The sequence below is a fragment of the Triturus cristatus genome, chromosome 1_1 (genome assembly GCF_964204655.1).
Source record: "Triturus cristatus chromosome 1_1, aTriCri1.1, whole genome shotgun sequence".
NCBI lineage: Eukaryota > Metazoa > Chordata > Amphibia > Caudata > Salamandridae > Triturus > Triturus cristatus.
Window position 1 is genome coordinate 103,026,849 of NC_140579.1, and position 19,542 is coordinate 103,046,390.

The 19,542-nt window shown below is 47.6% G+C and overlaps 1 protein-coding gene across 1 annotated transcript in view; it reads right to left on the minus strand.

Annotated features, from left to right (window-relative positions):
* CNTNAP1 (contactin associated protein 1) overlaps window positions 1–19,542 on the minus strand; it is a 379,706-nt gene that overhangs the window by 282,435 nt on the left and 77,729 nt on the right. Inside the window, exon 2 of the mRNA XM_085608996.1 lies at window positions 3,677–3,778. Within this exon, the coding sequence (XP_085465122.1) occupies window positions 3,677–3,778 (102 nt within the window). The remainder of the gene's footprint in view (window positions 1–3,676; window positions 3,779–19,542) is intronic.

The following is a 19,542-nucleotide window of genomic DNA, read 5'->3' on the forward strand; positions in this document are numbered from 1 at the left end:
AGAGGTAGAGAGAGGTAGAGAGGTAGAGAGTAGAGAGCGAGTAATAGAGAGTAGAGAGTGAGTAGTAGAGAGTAGTAGAGAAAGTATCAGAGAGCGAGTAGTAGAGAGTAGTAGAGTGAGTAGTAGAGTGAGTAGTAGAGTGTGAGTAGTAGAGAGTGAGTAGTAGAGAGTGAGTAGCAGAGAGAGAGAGTAGTAGAGAGTAGTAGAGAGTGAGTAGCAGAGTGAGTAGTAGAGAGTAGTAGAGAGAGAGTAGTAGAGAGTGAGTAGTAGAGAGTAGTAGCGAGAGAGTGAGTAGTAGAGAGTAGTAGAGTGAGTAGTAGAGAGTAGTAGAGACTGAGTAGTAGAGAGAGAGTAGTAGAGAGTAGTAGAGTAGTAGAGAGTGAGTAGTAGAGAGTGAGTAGTAGAGAGTGAGTAGTAGAGAGAAGTGGAGTAGTAGAGAGTAGTAGAGTGAGTAGTAGAGTGAGTAGTAGAGAGTAGTAGAGAGTAGTAGAGAGTGAGTAGTAGAGAGTAGTAGAGAGTGTGTAGCAGAGAGAGAGTATTAGAGAGTAGTAGAGAGTGAGTAGCGTAGAGAGTAGTAGAGAGAGAGTAGTAGAGAGAGAGTAGTAGAGAGTGAGTAGTAGAGAGTAGTAGCGAGAGAGTAGTAGATAGTGAGTAGTAGAGAGTAGTAGAGAGTGAGTAGTAGAGAGTAGTAGAGAGTGAGTAGTAGAGAGAGAGTAGTAGAGAGTAGTAGAGTTGTAGAGAGTGAGTAGTAGAGTGAGTACTAGAGAGTAGTAGAGAGCGAGTAGCAGAGAGCAAGTAGTAGAGAGTGTGTAGTAGAGAGTGAGTAGTAGAGAGTAGTAGAAAGTGAGAAGTAGAGAGAGTAGTAGAGTAGTAGAGAGTGAGTAGTAGAGTGAGTAGTAGAGAGTAGTTGAGAGCGAGTAGTAGAGAATGAGAAGTGGGGAGTGAGCAGTAGAGAGTAGTAGAGTGAGTAGTAGAGAGTGAGTAGTAGAGAGAGAGTAGTAGAGAGTGAGTAGTGGAGAGTGAGTAGTAGAGAGTGAGTAGTAGAGAGAGAGTAGTAGAGAGTGAGTAGTAGAGAGTAGTAGAGTGAGAGTAGTAGAGAGTGAGTAGTAGAGAGTGAGTAGTAGAGAGAGAGTAGTACAGTAGTAGAGAGTGAGTGGTAGAGAGCAGCAGAGAGTAGAAGAGTGAGTAGTAGAGAGTAGTAGAGAGTGAGTAGTAGAGAGTGAATAGTAGAGAGTAGTAGTAGAGAGTAGTAGAGAGAGAGAGAGTAGTAGAGAGTGAGTAGTAGAGTAGTAGCGAGTGAGTAATAGAAAGTAGTAGAGAGTGAGTAGCAGAGTAGTAGAGAGTGAGTAGGAGAGAGTGAATAGTAGAGAGTAGTAGAGAGTAGTAGAGAGTGAGTAGTAGAGAGAGTAGAGTGAGTAGTAGAGAGTGAGTAGTAGAGAGAGAGTAGTAGAGAGTGAGTAGTGGAGAGTGAGTAATAGAGAGCGAGTAGTAGAGAGAGAGTAGTAGAGAGTGAGTAGTAGAGAGGAGTAGAGTGAGAGTAGTAGAGAGTGAGAGAGTAGTAGAGAGTGTAGTAGAGAGTGAGTAGTAGAGAGTAGTAGCGAGTGAGTAATAGAAAGTAGTAGAGAGTGAGTAGTAGAGTAGTAGAGAGTGAGTAGGAGAGAGTGAATAGTAGAGAGTAGTAGAGAGTAGTAGAGAGTGAGTAGTAGAGAGTAGTAGAGTGAGTAGTAGAGAGTGAGTAGTAGAGAGAGAGAGTAGTAGAGAGTGAGTAGCGGAGAGTGAGTAATAGAGAGCGAGTAGTAGAGAGAGAGTAGTAGAGAGAGAGTAGTAGAGAGTAGTAGAGTGAGAGTAGTAGAGAGAGAGTAGTACAGTAGTAGAGCGTGAGTGGTAGAGAGCAGCAGAGAGTAGAAGAGTGAGTAGTAGAGAGTAGTAGAGAGTGAGTAGTAGAGAGTGAATAGTAGAGAGTAGTAGTAGAGAATAGTAGAGAGAGAGAGTAGTTGAGAGTGTAGTAGAGAGTGAGTAGTAGAGAGTAGTAGCGAGTGAGTAATAGAAAGTAGTAGAGAGTGAGTAGTAGAGTATTAGAGAGTGAGTAGGAGAGAGTGAATAGTAGAGAGTAGTAGAGAGTAGTAGAGAGTGAGTAGTAGAGAGAGTAGTAGTAGACAGTGAGTAGTAGAGAGTAGTAGAGCGTGAGTAGTAGAGAGTGAGTAGTAGAGAGTAGTAGCGAGTGAGTAGTAGAGAGTGAGTAGAGTAGTAGAGAGTGAGTAGTAGAGAGTGAGTAGTAGAGAGAGATTAGTAGAGAGTAGTAGAGAGTCAGTAGTAGAGTAGTAGAGAGTAGTCAGTCAGTGTCAGTCAGTGTCAGTCAGTGTCAGTCAATCAGTGTCAGTCAGTCAGTGTCAGTCAATCTGTGTCAGTCAGTGTCAGTCAATCAGTGTCAGTCAGTCAGTGTCAGCTAGAGCAGCTCTGCTGACCTGGTTCTCTGGCTCTAAAGCAGCTCTGCTGATCTGGTTCTCTCTCTCTAAAGCAGCTCTGCTGACCTGGTTTCTCTGGCTCTACAGCAGGTCTGCTGACCTGGTTCTCTGGCTCTAGAGCAGCTCTGCTGACCTAGTTCTTATGCTACAGAGCAGCTCTGCTGATCTAGTTCTCTGGCTCTACAACAGCTCTGCTGACCTGGTTCTCTGGCTCTAAAGCAGTTCCGCTGACCCAGTTCTATGGCTCTGAAGCAGTTCTGCTGACATGGTTCTCTGGCTCTAGAGCAGCAGCAAACCATAGAAATTCCTCCGTTATAGTTAGTTCTGCTAACTATAACTCACGCGCCCGCAATGCACTGCTGATGATGTCACATATTGCATCATTCATGACATGATCGGTGACATCACTCTCAAATAACCCTGTCAGTCTACCCTGGAAGACCGTTATGATGTAACAAAGGTGAGTTATAAGGTCTGTAACGGGTATTAGAACATTAGAATGTTGAGCACTCCATTGCAAAAAATTGAGTGCCCTGGGCTTCTACGGGCCGGTAGAAGCCCTCAGAACAACATTCTAATGTTGTTTTTCCTTCACAGCTGCTGCTGTGAACAAAGGCCTCTCGAGGCTAGAGGGGATTTAAATCCCCTCGGGCTCCGATAGGCCTTTGTTTTTACCAATTACAACATTCTGCCCTCTGGGGCGAAATGTTCTAATAGCCTTAGAGCCCTCCTAGTGGGCTCTACTGGCCATTAAAGGCCCGCTCCCTTGTTAAAGGCCCAAGCATTTGGCTCGGGCCTTTAACAGTGGGACGGGCCTTTAATGGCTGGTAGAGCCCGCTAGGTCAGGTTCTAAGGCTATAATGAACTACATCATTCCTTGAAACAATGGACAAGCAGAATTTTATTTCGTTTACATTCTTATTTTTCAGGATGATTTTGCCTTTTTTATAATGGTTCTAATAATGAAACAGCAACCAAATGATTAAAGAAGAAACCTACAAAAAATAGCAATTGTCTAACATCATTTGAGTTTCTCAAGTTACTTCCTCTGATGCCCATTTGTTGCAAAACTACACCCTGATTTAAAAATGAGACCAGGTCTGTATAAAAACTGGGTATTTAACATTAAACAATCAACAAACCTAACTTCCATAGCCATAAACACCCATGCTTGTGTCATTACCCCAATTCAAAAAAGAAACAATTCTTACTGTGCAGCCTGGCAAAATTAGATGTGTACAAAATGGAGTAGCGTGATGAAGAGTCAAAGGATGTAAAGTACAGGGGAGCCACCAGGTCATAATCACATCTTCCTGAAAAAAGAAAACATGCACATTAGGAACAGACAATAAGTCCAGTGAGCATTTTCTGCAGTGTCCACAAGCAGGTCCCTGTGGTTCTGCGGCAGTCAAGGAAGGACCTTTTTAAAAACATGTATATTAAAAAAAAGCTTCGAACAACAGTGCTGATCAGGTGTTTGAGAGTCACACAGGTACAAAAGTTACATATTTGCATGTTTTACTTTTTGCTTATGAATAAAATCACAAGCGAGTAGGTCATGTCATTATTTGCAATTATTTGCCAAATGCTATTATTTAGAAGCTTATTTAGAAGATTTGCTCCTATACAGGGTTCACAAATAAATATTTTAAAAAACAATATGGAAAGAAATAAAAATAATTGCGTTTGACAATAGGCATTGAAAAATGTTGATGTTAAATATGTTCAAGTGTATTCTGTAAAGTATAAAGCACCCTTCATGCCCACAGAGGGCAATCCCTCTTACAGAATGTGTCACAAAATATGTGGATGAACCAATAGTGTCACTGTAAGAAACCAACCATTCCAACAATACCACAAGCTTATTTTTGTTTTTATTTAAGAGTTCTTTAATATGTTTTTCTGGTGAAGAGCTGTTCAGCTTGGGTGGGTTGGTAGCTGTCTACTAGAAAGAATTTGTATTTAATCATAAATGCTGCCAGTGGGCTACACAATCTGTAACTCTCCTTTTATTGTTCTTTCAGACATATTTGATTAATTTCACGCGTGGTCATAAAATGTATCCAATTAGCTATTAAGGAAAACAATCATAATAATTGCGTAGGTCAATCATATCGCAGCCAACTTTTATGCTTGACACATACATGTTGACCAGTATAATCCTAATTGATTGAATGTGGATTGTTCCACTTTGGACTCTTCTACAATATGAATGATCTCCTGGCTTTTGTTCTGTTTTATTAGGTCTCGGTTACAAACAGCTTTGTCTGTTGGCTAGACCTATTTTTTCCAATATACATAAAATGATTTTTGGGTCACTACCATGATCATAATTGGATGGTTTTGTTGCCTGTCTCAGTTGTCTCCTCTTGATTTGATGGCATTCCTCCCTATTCTTGTGCTTTTCCCGCCTGGTGCGCTTCAGTCTCACAGTGTTCTAATTGGTTAACTTGTATCCTTCCACTGATGTTACTGCTTTAATGGGAATGTATGTGTTTTCTTGCTCCCTAGTGTAGTGCCTGCCCTTTCACGTTGCTTACTCGCTTTCTGTGATTCTCCTCCCTTAGCTCGTCCATTGCTTCCTCCACGCCTTCTGACGGGGCTGGACTGGCCGTAGCTGGCACCGGGCGTTTTCCTTGTGGGCTGGCAAAGAGGGGGCTGGTTTTTGACCCCTGTGGCCATTTACGTTACCAGAGTCCGGTTTTGCAGCATAGCTGCAATATCGTCCCCCTGTAGCAAAAAAGGCTGCAGTGTTTTACTGGCGCACCCCCCGGCCCCAGCGGCCGGCCGGACTCAGTTGCCAGGGCCGGTTTCCATTCCCAGTCCAGCCCTGCCTCCTGATTGTTTTTTAATTATCCTCCCCATCCCTGCTCCCTCATCGCTCCCTCACCCCTGCCCGTTTGTCACCCCATCTCCATACCTCCTCCACTTCTTGTTTTAATGTGTCTTTTTTTGTCTATTGCCCTATCACCAGCTGTCTATTTTAAAATTGTTTTTCACCCATTTCAAGATGGCCACCAGTGTGTGTGCATGCACTTGCATGCATATGCACAGGCACCAAAAAATATGGCTGCTGTGTGTGCCTTTGCATTCATTGAGGCCATCTTTAAATGCATCTGTAATGTTTTATAAACCAGCTGCTATCTTAAACAAGAAGCATTGGTAAAGTCAAAAGGTTTCACTGCCGAGACCTAATGACTTTGCCATGCTTGTTTTAGAGATGGAATACTCTGATTGTTGTTTTCTTTGTGTGTCATCACACAAGGGCTCATTGCTGCAATGAAGACTTCACTAATGCTTATGTTGTGACAACATCAGCCTATATATGTTGCACAATAGAAGTTTCATTGCATACCATGGGTTAACCTCTGTTATGAAGTTGACCTTTGCGCATCATCACCTTAGGATAAATATATATGACTTGTTTATAGGCTCATTACAATTTAAAACCGTCTGGCAGCTGTCCCCCTAATATACAATATTGACAAGTATTAACAAGTAATTCTTTTGGGACCATTCTTGTTTCCCATTTTACCTCACCCCACAGGCATGTGCAGTATTGGACATCCCTATTTTTCTATCATTTTTGCCACCATTATGTGAGGTGCACATTGGGCTTTCAGGCCAGAACTTGAATAATTCACCATCTTCACTAAAGACAACAGGAGACCATATCCTTTGTTGACCGTATCCACCTAGAAAAATACTGCTTTTACAATGAGCAAGGAGAGTCTTACAAAATAGATCCTTCTCCTCTGTGGTGTGAAGGTGCCCTGCACTCCCATAAAACCTGGTTTCGAAACGGTCCTTTTTCCAGTTAATTTCCCTCCATCAATGGCGAGATAGTTTCTCAGTCAGTGAAATATTCTTCTTTTTCCATTTTGCATGGCCTCCTGTCATTTTCCAAAATGTTTGTTGCGCTTTTCCTCACCAATACCTTTCACTTCCTTTAAATTTCTGATTGTCCCACTTTCAAGTTGATCCTCAGTCATAGTTATGAATGAGAATGTAATATGAAGGACCTTGGTGGACTCAAAAGTTGCACAGATGTCATAGTCCCAGGCAGTGGACAAGCAAACCTTCTCTCAGGCTGGGCAGATCTCAAGGGCTTAGCCACTAGGGACACCATTCACATTCCAGAGACCGTCCAGATTAGGATAGCAGACACATTGTAGGGCCATCCACATCTTTCAGATTCTGACTACAAACAGAAGTAGGGATGATAAAATCATAAAAAAGAACAATATAGAAGATGATTTGCCTATAAATAATCATGAAATAGGAGCAACAGCAGCCAATGCCTTCGGGCACCAAAGAAATTGCTAATTTATGTATGTATGTATGCGTTATGGTAAGGTCAGCGAGAGATTGGAGATGTAGCTGGGTTCTGAGAGCAGAAGTGAACTGTTAATGCATTGAAATGTAGTGTTCATTAAAGAGATCCTGGCCTTTTGTGTGATAGCCTATCCCATTCTGGGTGTTGCAGCCATGTTTTGCTTCCATTGAACTAACTAGAGTAACACACATCAAATCAATGATTTTTAGGAAAAACTTTCAGAACTGGAGTCAGTGTCTATAATGACCTGAAGTGAGATAGTCACCCGGGAATTATCGCAAAAATATCAGCTTTAAATGTATTATATAAAACCAATGTTTTTGGTCCCAAAAATCAGCTTGACATGATTCTAAAAACACATGTTTTTTACAATTGTAATCTTCATAAAATATTTTTTCTCCAGAAAATATTACGTTTTCATTGTTAGTAAATCCATGAGCTTTGTTCCCAAATACCAGGCTGTCATGTTCATCAAATACTCACATGTAATAGTGTGCATCATGAATAGGTTCTGCTTCACATGCCCATCTATCATAGTCACATACCAGGGATGCTGATGGTGCCACCGTCTATCGGGGATGATGTAATATGACTGGAGTAGCAACATATCATAGCTGTACCCCACTGTATTTTAAATAGGCAAACACATTCAATGGAAGCATAAGGCATGCTAAAATGTAATTGTTTCTGCCAGTACCACCCTATGGCCAAGAAAACTTTATTATTTCTTTTTTTATTTATCTATTCATTTTTTAAATTTATTTTATAGTTTCATATAGCATGTGCCACACAGGTGAGACCACTCTACGAGAGACAAAATGTCAGTCAGCCCAGGTTACACTACTGGTACATCAATATACAATATATCATTTTCAAATAAAGTAGGTGCGCCCTGACATATCAAGGCCAAAGCCCCATTATTTAATTAATGGTGTACCATGAACAATAGGCCGGAAGGTCCACCCTTTTCCATGTCACCATAAAGTCTTAATGTCCACAACACACCATATTTCAAACACTTCCTAGACACACGCATACAATATTGACCCTGCACACCACCAGCAGGGTCGTTTAAGGAAAGCACAGCCACAAATAGCGAATCTCTGTCCTGCTAGGTGAGTTTACCGACACACGCACACATTAACTACACAGGGCCTCATCTGCCTGACCACACCCCATTTACTTTGGAGGAGAGGAAGCACAACTTATCTGGACATGATGCAACACTGGGCGGTCTATTAAGGTGCTCAATGGTAGATTCTTGAGCCTGCTTCAGAACATTTGCAGGCGCAAAGTAAAGCGATTCAAAGCAGGAGACCTGGTGGGGCTCAGTAGCTCTGTAGCTGTGCCTCATTCTGTACAACATGGCTGACCTCATTCATCCATGCTGGAAGTCCGAAATTTAAAGTGGAAAAGGCCAAAGATCGATAAAAAAGTTCAAAATGTAATGATGGTTGTGTAATTGGCAATTAGTTAAACAATTTAAAAAAATTATTTCAAATTCTCTAGTAATGCTCCGAGAAGGTCTAACCCTAAATCCATTTTTATCATGTAATGCACACCCAGTCAATTACCCCATGGGGTTATGTATCCTAAATCTAACGCCTGTTCCTAATACTAGCTTTATCTCTGTCCCTAAAATAAACCTAACCCTAGCCCGCTCCTTCCCCCTCACGTTATCCCTGACCCTATCTCTAGTCCTAACCCTAAGCCCTTAGGCACACTCTTACCCATTTCCTAACTTTACCATTCTAATATAATTCTAACCTTTCCCCTACACTAACTATTTTTAAATGTTGTTTACATTTTCAACAATTTTTGGGAATTTAGGCTTTTTTCAAACTTATTTCAAATTTTTTTTTCTGAGTTTAATTTTCTAATTACTATTCTTAATTCTATGTCAGGACCGGAGGCTTCGGATTATGCTATCTCTCTCTTCGCTTTATTAAAATAACAACAACAACACAGTATACAAACATTACAATAAAAAACTACAACTCTCTACAACCAGGGAGACGATTAGGTAAGTAGTCCACCCACAGTTTCCATGAACACCAATTTAAAGTCCTCTGTCGGTTTCCTCCTTTCCTCTTTCTTCGCTGCTGCGCAGCTAGTTAGGTACCCTTTTATTCATTCTTAAACCTATGTGTTGCTGTAAGCGTTTCTAGATTTATTTTCTAACTGGATAACGAGTGTATTGGTTTTTTGCATGCTCATGGTGGTTGCCTTCTTTTACAGATTCCTACCGGCCGTGGGAACGCTTGTCGCTCCTAACGCGGCCGGCTCCCTTGTGAGTGCGGCGTCGCTTGTGGCCACTAGGGGGACTCGTTCGTCTCGTTGCTCTCGCGTCGCGGCTCTTCAGTTGTGGAGCGCGGCGGGAGAGTAACGAGCTCTGGAGCCTTGTCGCCACCATCTGCCTCACATTTACGTCCGCAGGGAAGCGGATTGTATTACCGGCTGATTTCTATGCCCCGGCAGGGGTCTGTATTGCGGGATTCTTCCCGCGTGGAACGCGCTTATTAGCACTGTAGGCACCCAGTCATTTGCCACGCATTTCGCGGGCGGAATTCCGCTTGGGGGCATTGTTGTGATTGTTATTTACACGCGCTGGGGGGCAGACACCTTGTCAGAAGTTTCTGAGGGTTTTTTAGCGCGTGGTGGGTTCTGGTGCGTTCCTATTTGTGGTCCTTGGGGCTCCCCTAATCTTGCAGCCTCCAGCCTGCACCTATATTGGTATTCTCCTGCGTGTTCAAAGTGTTTGCAGAGGGTTTTCATGGCAACTACTATGAGGAGGAGGTTCATGAGTACCTACCTTATGATGATTGTGAGAAGTTGGCCTGATATGTAGTGCTCACTATTCTAGTGATCACTGTGTATCATTCCAAACGACCCTTATTGATGATTGGTTGTAAGTCAACCTTATAGACCGGCTATCCTAGTAGCGTGGATACAAGCCGTCTTAGGCTAAACTCTAGAGGGCGTGTTAAGCCAGCTGTTTTACCACCACATTTAACCCTTGAACACCACGTGAAAGGACACCACACAAGTTGATATGAAAATAAAGGATATTTATTTATAACAAGACTACCCTGGCTCTTTATGAGTCAGGGAGCTAAGCACACTACAAAACTCTTATGAAAATACTTCAAGTTGCACAATTTACACAAATGCCCGAGGGGCACGAGAAACCATATACACTAACAGTGAAATGCGAATGGTTAGAGACTGGAGTTACTGATTCCAGAGTGATCCGATCAGTGGGACTAAACGAAAAAGGAACTGGACACTTGTAGAGCGAACCTGCGATGGAGCACCGAAATGCTCGAGTTACCTAGCCCAGAGGCTGCGGCTGCGGGAGGTTCGGCAAGATGTCGGGAGTCCTCGTTGTAGTCTCAGGAGCCTGAAAGAAGAAGTTGCTGGCAGGCGACCAGTGACGATGTTCAGCGAGATCCAAGCCTGGATCGGTGATGAAGGAAACCTGAAAGCAGAGGGGACTCAGTTCTCAACCGCTAGCCAGCGATCGTGTGGGTACCAGGAAGGTACCGGCTGAAGTCACCTCGACCAGGTGAGTGGATGACGTTGGACTCGGCTGTTCCTCGGACCAGGAGGCGCGGCGGCGACCAGGATGGAGGGCGAGCTGTCCCACGCAGGTGTCTGCTGTCGATGATGCTGGGCCCATGAGTGGGGCAGCAGGTCTTGGCAGTGGCAAGCCCATGCGGTGGAGTGAAGATGGCGTCTGGAGTGGACCAGGAGGGTCCGTGGTACTCCTCTGTGGAAGGGGAGCAAGGGCCAGTCTGGAGCAACCAAACTAGTGATGAAACAATCTTGGTGCGTCGTGAAGAGGGCCACAAGCCGGTCGGCAAGTGGTCGGACAACGTGGTGAACAGCAAGGAGCGGAAGGGCCCCCACGCAGATCTCGTGGATGCTGGGGAGGCAGACTTCGGTGCTGGAGCTGCTCAGGGTTAGGGCTTCTCAAACCCTAGGTGCACTCACTCGAGGGTCCCTCGGTGGGCGTGCTAGATAAGCGTCGTGCAGGTTCTGAAGATGGCCGGTCCCGCAGGTCTCGTCACACCTACGACTCTCAGCTGGGCTGATGATGTAGGTAAAAGGTCAGAGATGGCAGGGAACTCGGGTCTCGTCGAGCTGGGCAGTCTTGATCCGTAGGAGAGACGTACAGCAAACCGCAAGCGCTTAGGTGGTGCCTGCTGGTGCAGGGTGGCTACTCCTTAGCCACAAGGGAGAGTCTTCAGAAATAGTCAAGAGTTCCTTTCGTGGAAAGTAGTTCAAGATTCAGAATTATCCAATTTGGGAAGGGGACTCGCTCCTACCTTTATTCTAAGAAAAGGGGCTGGCCCGTGACTAGGTCCTACCTATGGGTGGAGCCAGGAGGGGGGTGGTGACACCCCTATCCTTTGTCCGGCTTCGCCCCGGCTCAGGGGCAGGGTTGCCCCCGAAACTGGTTTGAGCCGGGCTATGCACAGTGAGCACCGGGGTGCCACTGGCAATCACCTTCCTTTCAGCCCTGCCTACCTGGGATACACAAACCCTGTCTGGGATGGTGCTAACACCGCCCTCGACAGGAAACCCTTTGTCCAAGCTCCCCTCGCTGGAAGGTCTCCCAGCAGCAGGAGGTCAGACTTGTGTCTGGTGGCAGCATCCATCTTGTGATGCTGAGGCTTGAGTCAACTTTAACCGGGGTTCAAGGTTACTTCCATGTCGTGCCCCTCTAAAAGGGGGGAATGCTAACCCCGTCGCCAGGACTGGCGAGGGGTTCGTATTCCAATTCGTATGACACCTTACTCGACATGTGTAGGTGATGCGATGCCAAAATTAGCAAATAACCGCAAGGATTATAATGCATTAAAAGTAGTTGGCCCGCGTCACCATGGAACGGCTATTAGGACTTGGTTCCGCAAGCCGTCGACAGGCTCAGCTCGCGCCAGAGCACCGTCCCACATGATTCCCTGCACTCTGCCTTCAGGATTGATAAGGCCTGCCATAGGAGTGACTGATAGGAATCCATGTGTCCATTTTAGGGTTAGGTGTAGGAATACTACACCTACAGCAACGGGTGATTACACCACTTTGCCCCAGCTGTCGTGCAGCCAGTTGTGTCAGATTTGGGCGGCCATCCAGGGGTGGCATAATACATGCTGCAGCCCCCGGTAGGCCCTGGGTACACCGATGCCCTGGATACCTGTGGTATGCTGAGACAGGGACTGACAAGGCGGCCCAGTTCCAATTAGTGGATGCACCTAATGTACATGTGTGTTAATTTCGAGAGAGAACAGCTAGGCTGTGGGTCTGATTGGCAGGCCCACAGCCAGGGAAAGTCGTAAACCAATGAAGCAAAAGCAAAAAATCTGGGTGATCATAGGATTGCAGACCCTACTCTCCTACATGACCCCCCCCCCAAACTTTGGGACAATAAGCTAACCTTGACCAGGTGAGTCTTCTTGCTCTAAGTGGAAATACCTGGAGAGCCCATCTGCATTGCCATGATCAGTGCCAGGTCTATGCTCCACTGTGAAGTCCATCCCCTGTAGGGAAATGGACCACCTAAGTAGTTTGGGGTTTTCACCCTTCATTTGATTTAGCCACAAGAGGGGCTTATGGTCGGTCTGAATCTTGAAGTGAGTGCCAAACAAGTATGGCCTCAACTTCTTCAGGGGCCAAACCACAGCAAAGGCCTCCCTCTCAATAGCTGACCAATTCTTCTCTCTGGGGGTCAGCCTCCTGCTAATAAAAGCTATGGGCTGGTCATGACCATCAAAATTCAGTTGAGATAGAACAGCTCCCACACCCAGCTCCGACGCGTCTGTTTGGACAATGAATGGTTTGGAGTAGTCTGGACTCTTTAGGATAGGTGCTGTGCACATGGCCTGCTTTAGGTCATCGAATGCCTTCTGACAGCTTGCTGTCCACTGAACTTTTTTTGGCATCTTTTTACTTGTCAGGTCGTTTAGCGGGGTCACAATGGATCCATAATTTCTGACAAATTTCCGGTAATAACCAGTCAGGCCCAAGAAAGCTCGAACCTGAGTCTGGGTGGTTGGAGGAGCCCAGTCCTGGATGGCCTGTATTTTGCTCTCCAATGGTTGAACCTGGCCTCCACCTACAAGGTGGCCCAGGTATACAACCTGTGTCTGCCCTATCTGGCACTTAGTGGCCTTGATAGCGAGGCCTGCCTTTTGCAGGGCCTCCAACGCTTTCCTCAGGTGGACCAGGTGATCCTCCCAGGTGGAGCTAAAGACAGCGATATCGTCCAGATACGCCGCACAGAAGTCGTCCAACCCAGTGAGAACTCGATTCACCAGCCTTTGGAAGGTGGCAGGTGCATTTTTCAAACCAAAGGGCATTACCACGAACTGATAATGCCCACCCGGGGTAGAAAATGCTGTTTTGGGCTTGGCCTCCTCAGCTAACCTGATTTGCCAATACCCAGCTGTCAGGTCAAACGTACTTAAGTAGCTGGCCGAAGCCAACCGGTCGATAAGTTCGTCTGCTCTTGGTATCGGGTGGGCGTCAGGCTTAGTGACTGCATTGAGACCTCTGTAGTCCACGCAAAACCTCATCTCTTTCTTACCGCCCTGGGTGTGAGGTTTCGGCACGAGAACTATGGGACTAGCCCAGGGGCTGTCTGAAGGCTCAATGACTCCCAGCTCCAACATTTTCTGCACCTCTGTCTTGATGCAGTCTCTGACATGATCAGGTTGCCGATAGATTGTACTCTTTACGGGCAGACTGTCCCCAGTGTCGACCTCATGGGTACACCAATTGGTCTGACTGGGCGTCAGAGAGAACATATGTCGAAAGGATTGAAGAACCTGTTTACAATCCTTTTGTTGATGTCCAGAGAGGCTGCCACAAAAGACAACACCATCTACTGACCCATCGTCAGGGTTCTGAGAGAGCAGGTCCGGGAGAGGGTCACTCTCCTCCTCCTGTCCCTCATCTGTGGCCATGAGCAAGCCCATGCCCTCCCTGTCGACATATGCCTTGAGCCTGTTTACATGGAGCACCCTGTGGGGGCTCCGGGGAGTTCCCAGGTCTACCAGGTAGGTGACCTCTCCCTTTTGCTCAATGATCGTGTGGGGCCCAGACCATTTGTCTTTGAGTGCTGCTGGGGCCACTGGCTCCAGCACCCACACCTTCTGTCCAGGCTGATACACAGTCAGGACAGCCTTTTGGTCGTGCCAAGCTTTTTGTAATTCTTGGCTCGCCTCAAGGTTTTTAGATGCCTTTTCCATGTACTCCGCCATCCGCGAGCGGAGACCGAGCACATAGTCCACAATGTTTGATGCCGGCTTTCTGAGAGGTCTCTCCCATCCTTCCTTTACCAAACAAAGGGGTCCCCTCACAGGATGTCCGAACAGAAGCTCAAAAGGGCTGTAGCCAACCCCCTTCTGCGGGACCTCTCTGTAGGCGAACAAGAGGCAGGGTATCAGGACATCCCATCTCCGCCGAAGCTTTTCAGGTAGTCCGTGAATCATCCCTTTTAGGGTCCTGTTGAATCTCTCAACAAGCCCATTGCATTGTGGGTGATAGGGTGTGGTGAACTTGTAGTTGACACCACACTCCTTCCACATTGCAGTCAGATATCCCGACATAAAGTTTGCACCTCTGTCTGAGACGACCTCCTTAGGGAAGCCCACTCTGGAGAACACTCCAAGTAGGGCCCGTGCCACCACAGGTGCTGTAGTGGTCCTAAGGGGAATAGCTTCAGGATACCTGGTGGCGTGGTCCACCACCACCAGTATAAACTTGTGCCCTGATGCTGTCTGGGGTTCCATTGGTCCGACAATGTCGATCCCCACTCGTTCAAAGGGTACCCCCACCACCGGTAGTGGTATGAGGGGGGCCTTTGTCGTGCCACCTGACTTACCACTGGCTTGGCAAGTGACACAGGAGCGGCAAAACTCCTTCGTATCTTCGGACATGTGGGGCCAGTGAAAGTGTGGAACAATTCTGTCCCAAGTCTTATTCTTGCCTAAGTGACCTGCAAGGGGAATCTCGTGGGCCAAGGTAAGAAGGAAACCTCTCAGAGACAAGGGGATGACCAGCCTCCTGGTCGCGCTAGGTTTGGGGTCTCTTGCCTCGGAGTACAGGAGTCCATCGTCCCAGTACACTTTGTGGGTACCTGTGGCGTTCCCTGCAGCCTCAGCAGCAGCCTGCTGTCTGAGGGGTTCAAGTGAGGGGCAGTCTAACTGTGCCTTCCCCAGGTCTTCCCTGGAGGGTCCCCCTGAGCCCAGAAACTCAACCTGACCAGGTTCAAGCTCTTTCGGCTCAGTTTCCCTCAGTTCTTTAAGGTCAGCCTCCTCAGAGACTTGATCCACGACCTGGGGCAAGGGGGAAGGCGAAGCCTTACCCTTACTGCTCCTCTTCTTGGAAGGTGTCTGGTCCGTTCTTCCAGGATCCAGCACCTGTTCAGTGGGGCATCTTTTGGCCTGTGACCTGGTCACAGCAAGGACATGTGCTGGCAAGCCTAACATTTCCATGTGAGTCCTCTGCTCCACTTCTGACCATTGTGACATTTCCAAATCATTGCCCAACAGACATTCTACGGGGAGGTCTGAACTAACCACAACCTTTTTCGGGCCACTTACCCCTCCCCAGGAGAAATCAACAACTGCCATACTGTGATTGGTAGTGACGTTGCTGGCATTGGTCACTAGGTAATTGGTACCTAGCACGATCTGTCCAGGGTCCACAAAGTTAGGTGTCACCATCGTGACACTGGCACAAGTGTCCTTGTAGGCCTGAGCCACTTTTCCATTGCTCAAAGGCGTCTGTCTGTATTTGCCCAAAGTATTGGGACTGGCATCAGGGGACATATCCATATCCCCTGTACAGACAAGGACGGCCTGAGTGAGCGTGCTGACTAAGTCGTCACTCCCCTCGGTTCCCAAGGTTAACCCAACTAATGCCTTGGGAGGCGCACTACCACTGCTGACTGTACTAGGGGGTGCAGGTGCCTTAGGGGCTGCAGTGGCAGGAGTTTGCCCTCCTTTCTTGGTGCACTCACTAAACCAGTGAGTCTTACTTTTACAGTATTGGCACCACCTTTTTGACTGGCCTTCTTGAGTCTTCTTCTTCTGTGAAGCCTGACCCCCACCCTCTTTGGTTTGTTGGGGACCTGTCGAAGACTTCTGGTCATTTTGTTCGTTCTTGTTACTACCCTTTTGGTCTGCTTTCTTCTGACCACCCTGGTTCTGGTTCTGCTTGACCCTTGTTCTGACCCATCTGTCTGCCTTCTTTCCCAATTCTTGGGGAGAGGTCAGATCCGAGTCGACAAGGTGCTGATGCAACAATTGGTTCTGACAGTTGTTTAAAATCTGTTCTCGCATGATAAGATTGTACAATCCTGTGTAATCAGTAACCTTGCTACCCAGCAACCAGCCTTCCAAAGCCTTAGTGGCACAATCGACAAAGTCAGTCCAATCCTGAGACTGAATTTTCTGGGTGTCTCGGAACAGCACCCGGTACTGTTCCGTGGTTAAGCCGAACCCATCAATCAGTGTGTTCTTCAGGACTTGGTAGTTGTTAGCATCCTCAGCTCTTGTAGTGAGGAGCTTGTCCCTTCCTTTACCTTCAAAGGAAAGCCACAGTATAGCTGCCCACTGACTTGGGGGGACGCACTGGACAGTGCAGGCCCTCTCCAAAGCAGTTATCCACTTGTGGATGTCGTCCCCTTGTTTAAAGGGGGACACTATTTTACTCAGGTGTCTAGTGTCTATACCCCTGTCTTTCTCTCTATTGAGAATGCTGCCACCAGTGGGATCTAACCCACTTAATTTCTGCTCTCGGGCCAGGGCAAGTCTTTCCTTGGCGAGGGCAAGTTCTTCCCGCTCGATCCTCAGATTGACTTCCCTCATCTTCGCTTCATGCTCCCTTCTCTGAGGGGACGTCATTCCTCTCCGAGAAGATGCCTGAGAGACATGTGTATGAACCGATCTGCTAGAGCCTCTGGAGAGAGACCTGGCTCGTCCGTTCCCAAGGTTAGGCCTGCTTGAGCGTGGGCCCGGGGCTCCCCCAGTTCCATTCTCATGCCTGCTTAAGTTGGTCCTTGTAAGCCTGCTGACTACCACTGGACCTTTGTTTGCCTCGTCTTCTGATAACTCCTCCTCGTGCTCCTCCTCTGTGTGGAGGTCGAGGTCGGGGTCACCGAGGGTTCCCTCTAAGGGAGGCATGTTCCCATCAGCACTGGGGGGACCTGTGTTAGAGGACCTCCTAGCATCGTACGCCTCTAAGAGACCTATCAGAATTGCGATGGTAGGGTTAGAACCCTGGTTTAGCTTCCTGGAGGCACACAGTTGTCTCATCTCCTTGAAGCTAAGAGCTGCATATCGTGACACGACCTGTGGAGGGTCACTGACCACTAAGGGAGTCTCCGCAGACTCTCCGTGGACCGACATGCTTTTCTAGTGAGGTGTAAGTGATGCACCTACCTACACTATGTGTTTACCTACTGATCCCTTGCTAAGAGTTGTAGTCAGGGTGTGCTAAGCCCTGTTACACTACAACAGCCGGTTCAGTAGAACTCGGAGTATTCTAAGTTAAGTTATATGTACCTGGGTACTTATGTGATCTTTTACTTCGATATTCTTAGGATACGTGTGTGGTAAAACAACAGCAAGCTCAAATCCCAAACGCTGCTCACCAATGTGAGAAGTTGGCCTGATATGTAGTGCTCACTATTCTAGTGATCACTGTGTATCATTCCAAACGACCCTTATTGATGATTGGTTGTAAGTCAACCTTATAGACCAGCTATCCTAGTAGCGTGGATACGAGCCGTCTTAGGCTAAACTCTAGAGGGCGTGTTAAGCCAGCTGTTTTACCACCACATTTAACCCTTGAACACCACGTGAAAGGACACCACACAAGTTGTTATGAAAATAAAGGATATTTATTTATAACAAGACTACCCTGGCTCTTTATGAGTCAGGGAGCTAAGCACACTACAAAACTCTTATGAAAATACTTCAAGTTGCACAATTTACACAAATGCCCGAGGGGCACGAGAAACCATATACACTAACAGTGAAATGCGAATGGTTAGAGTCTGGAGTTACTGATTCCGGAGTGATCCGATCAGTGGGACTAAACGAAAAAGGAACTGGACACTTGTAGAGCGAACCTGCGATGGAGCACCGAAATGCTCGAGTTACCTAGCCCAGAGGCTGCGGCTGCGGGAGGTTCGGCAAGATGTCAGGAGTCCTCGTTGTAGTCTCAGGAGCCTGAAAGAAGAAGTTGCTGGCAGGCGACCAGTGACGATGTTCAGCGAGATCCAAGCCTGGATCGGTGATGAAGGAAACCTGAAAGCAGAGGGGACTCAGTTCTCAACCGCTAGCCAGCGATCGTGTGGGTACCAGGAAGGTACCGGCTGAAGTCACCTCGACCAGGTGAGTGGATGACGTCCGACTCGGCTGTTCCTCGGACCAGGAGGCGCGGCGGCGACCAGGATGGAGGGCGAGCTGTCCCACGCAGGTGTCTGCTGTCGATGATGCTGGGCCCATGAGTGGGGCAGCAGGTCTTGGCAGTGGCAAGCCCACGCGGTGGAGTCAAGATGGCGTCTGGAGTGGACCAGGAGGGTCCGTGGTACTCCTCTGTGGAAGGGGAGCAAGGGCCAGTCTGGAGCAACCAGACTAGTGATGAAACAATCTTAGTGCGTCGTGAAGAGGGCCACAAGCCGGTCGGCAAGTGGTCGGACAACGTGGTGAACAGCAAGGAGCGGAAGGGCCCCCACGTAGATCTCGTGGATGCTGGGGAGGCAGACTTCGGTGCTGGAGCTGCTCAGGGTTAGGGCTTCTCAAACCCTAGGTGCACTCAATCGAGGGTCCCTCGGTGGGCGTGCTAGATAAGCGTCGTGCAGGTTCTGAAGATGGCCGGTCCCGCAGGTCTCGTCACACCTACGACTCTCAGCTGGGCTGATGATGTAGGTAAAAGGTCAGAGATGGCAGGGAACTCGGGTCTCGTCGAGCTGGGCAGTCTTGATCCGTAGGAGAGACGTACAGCAAACCGCAAGCGCTTAGGTGGTGCCTGCTGGTGCAGGGTGGCTACTCCTTAGCCACAAGGGAGAGTCTTCAGAAATAGTCAAGAGTTCCTTTCGTGGAAAGTAGTTCAAGATTCAGAATTATCCAATTTGGGAAGGGGACTCGCTCCTACCTTTATTCTAAGAAAAGTGGCTGGCCCGTGACTAGGTCCTACCTATGGGTGGAGCCAGGAGGGGGGTGGTGACACCCCTATCCTTTGTCCGGCTTCGCCCCGGCTCAGGGGCAGGGTTGCCCCCGAAACTGGTTTGAGCCGGGCTATGCACAGTGAGCACCGGGGTGCCACTGGCAATCACCTTCCTTTCAGCCCTGCCTACCTGGGATACACAAACCCTGTCTGGGATGGTGCTAACACCGCCCTCGACAGGAAACCCTTTGTCCAAGCTCCCCTCGCTGGAAGGTCTCCCAGCAGCAGGAGGTCAGACTTGTGTCTGGTGGCAGCATCCATCTTGTGATGCTGAGGCTTGAGTCAACTTTAACCGGGGTTCAAGGTTACTTCCATGTCGTGCCCCTCTAAAAGGGGGGAATGCTAACCCCGTCGCCAGGACTGGCGAGGGGTTCGTATTCCAATTCGTATGACACCTTACTCGACATGTGTAGGTGATGCGATGCCAAAGTTAGCAAATAACCGCAAGGATTATAATGCATTAAAAGTAGTTGGCCCGCGTCACCATGGAACGGCTATTAG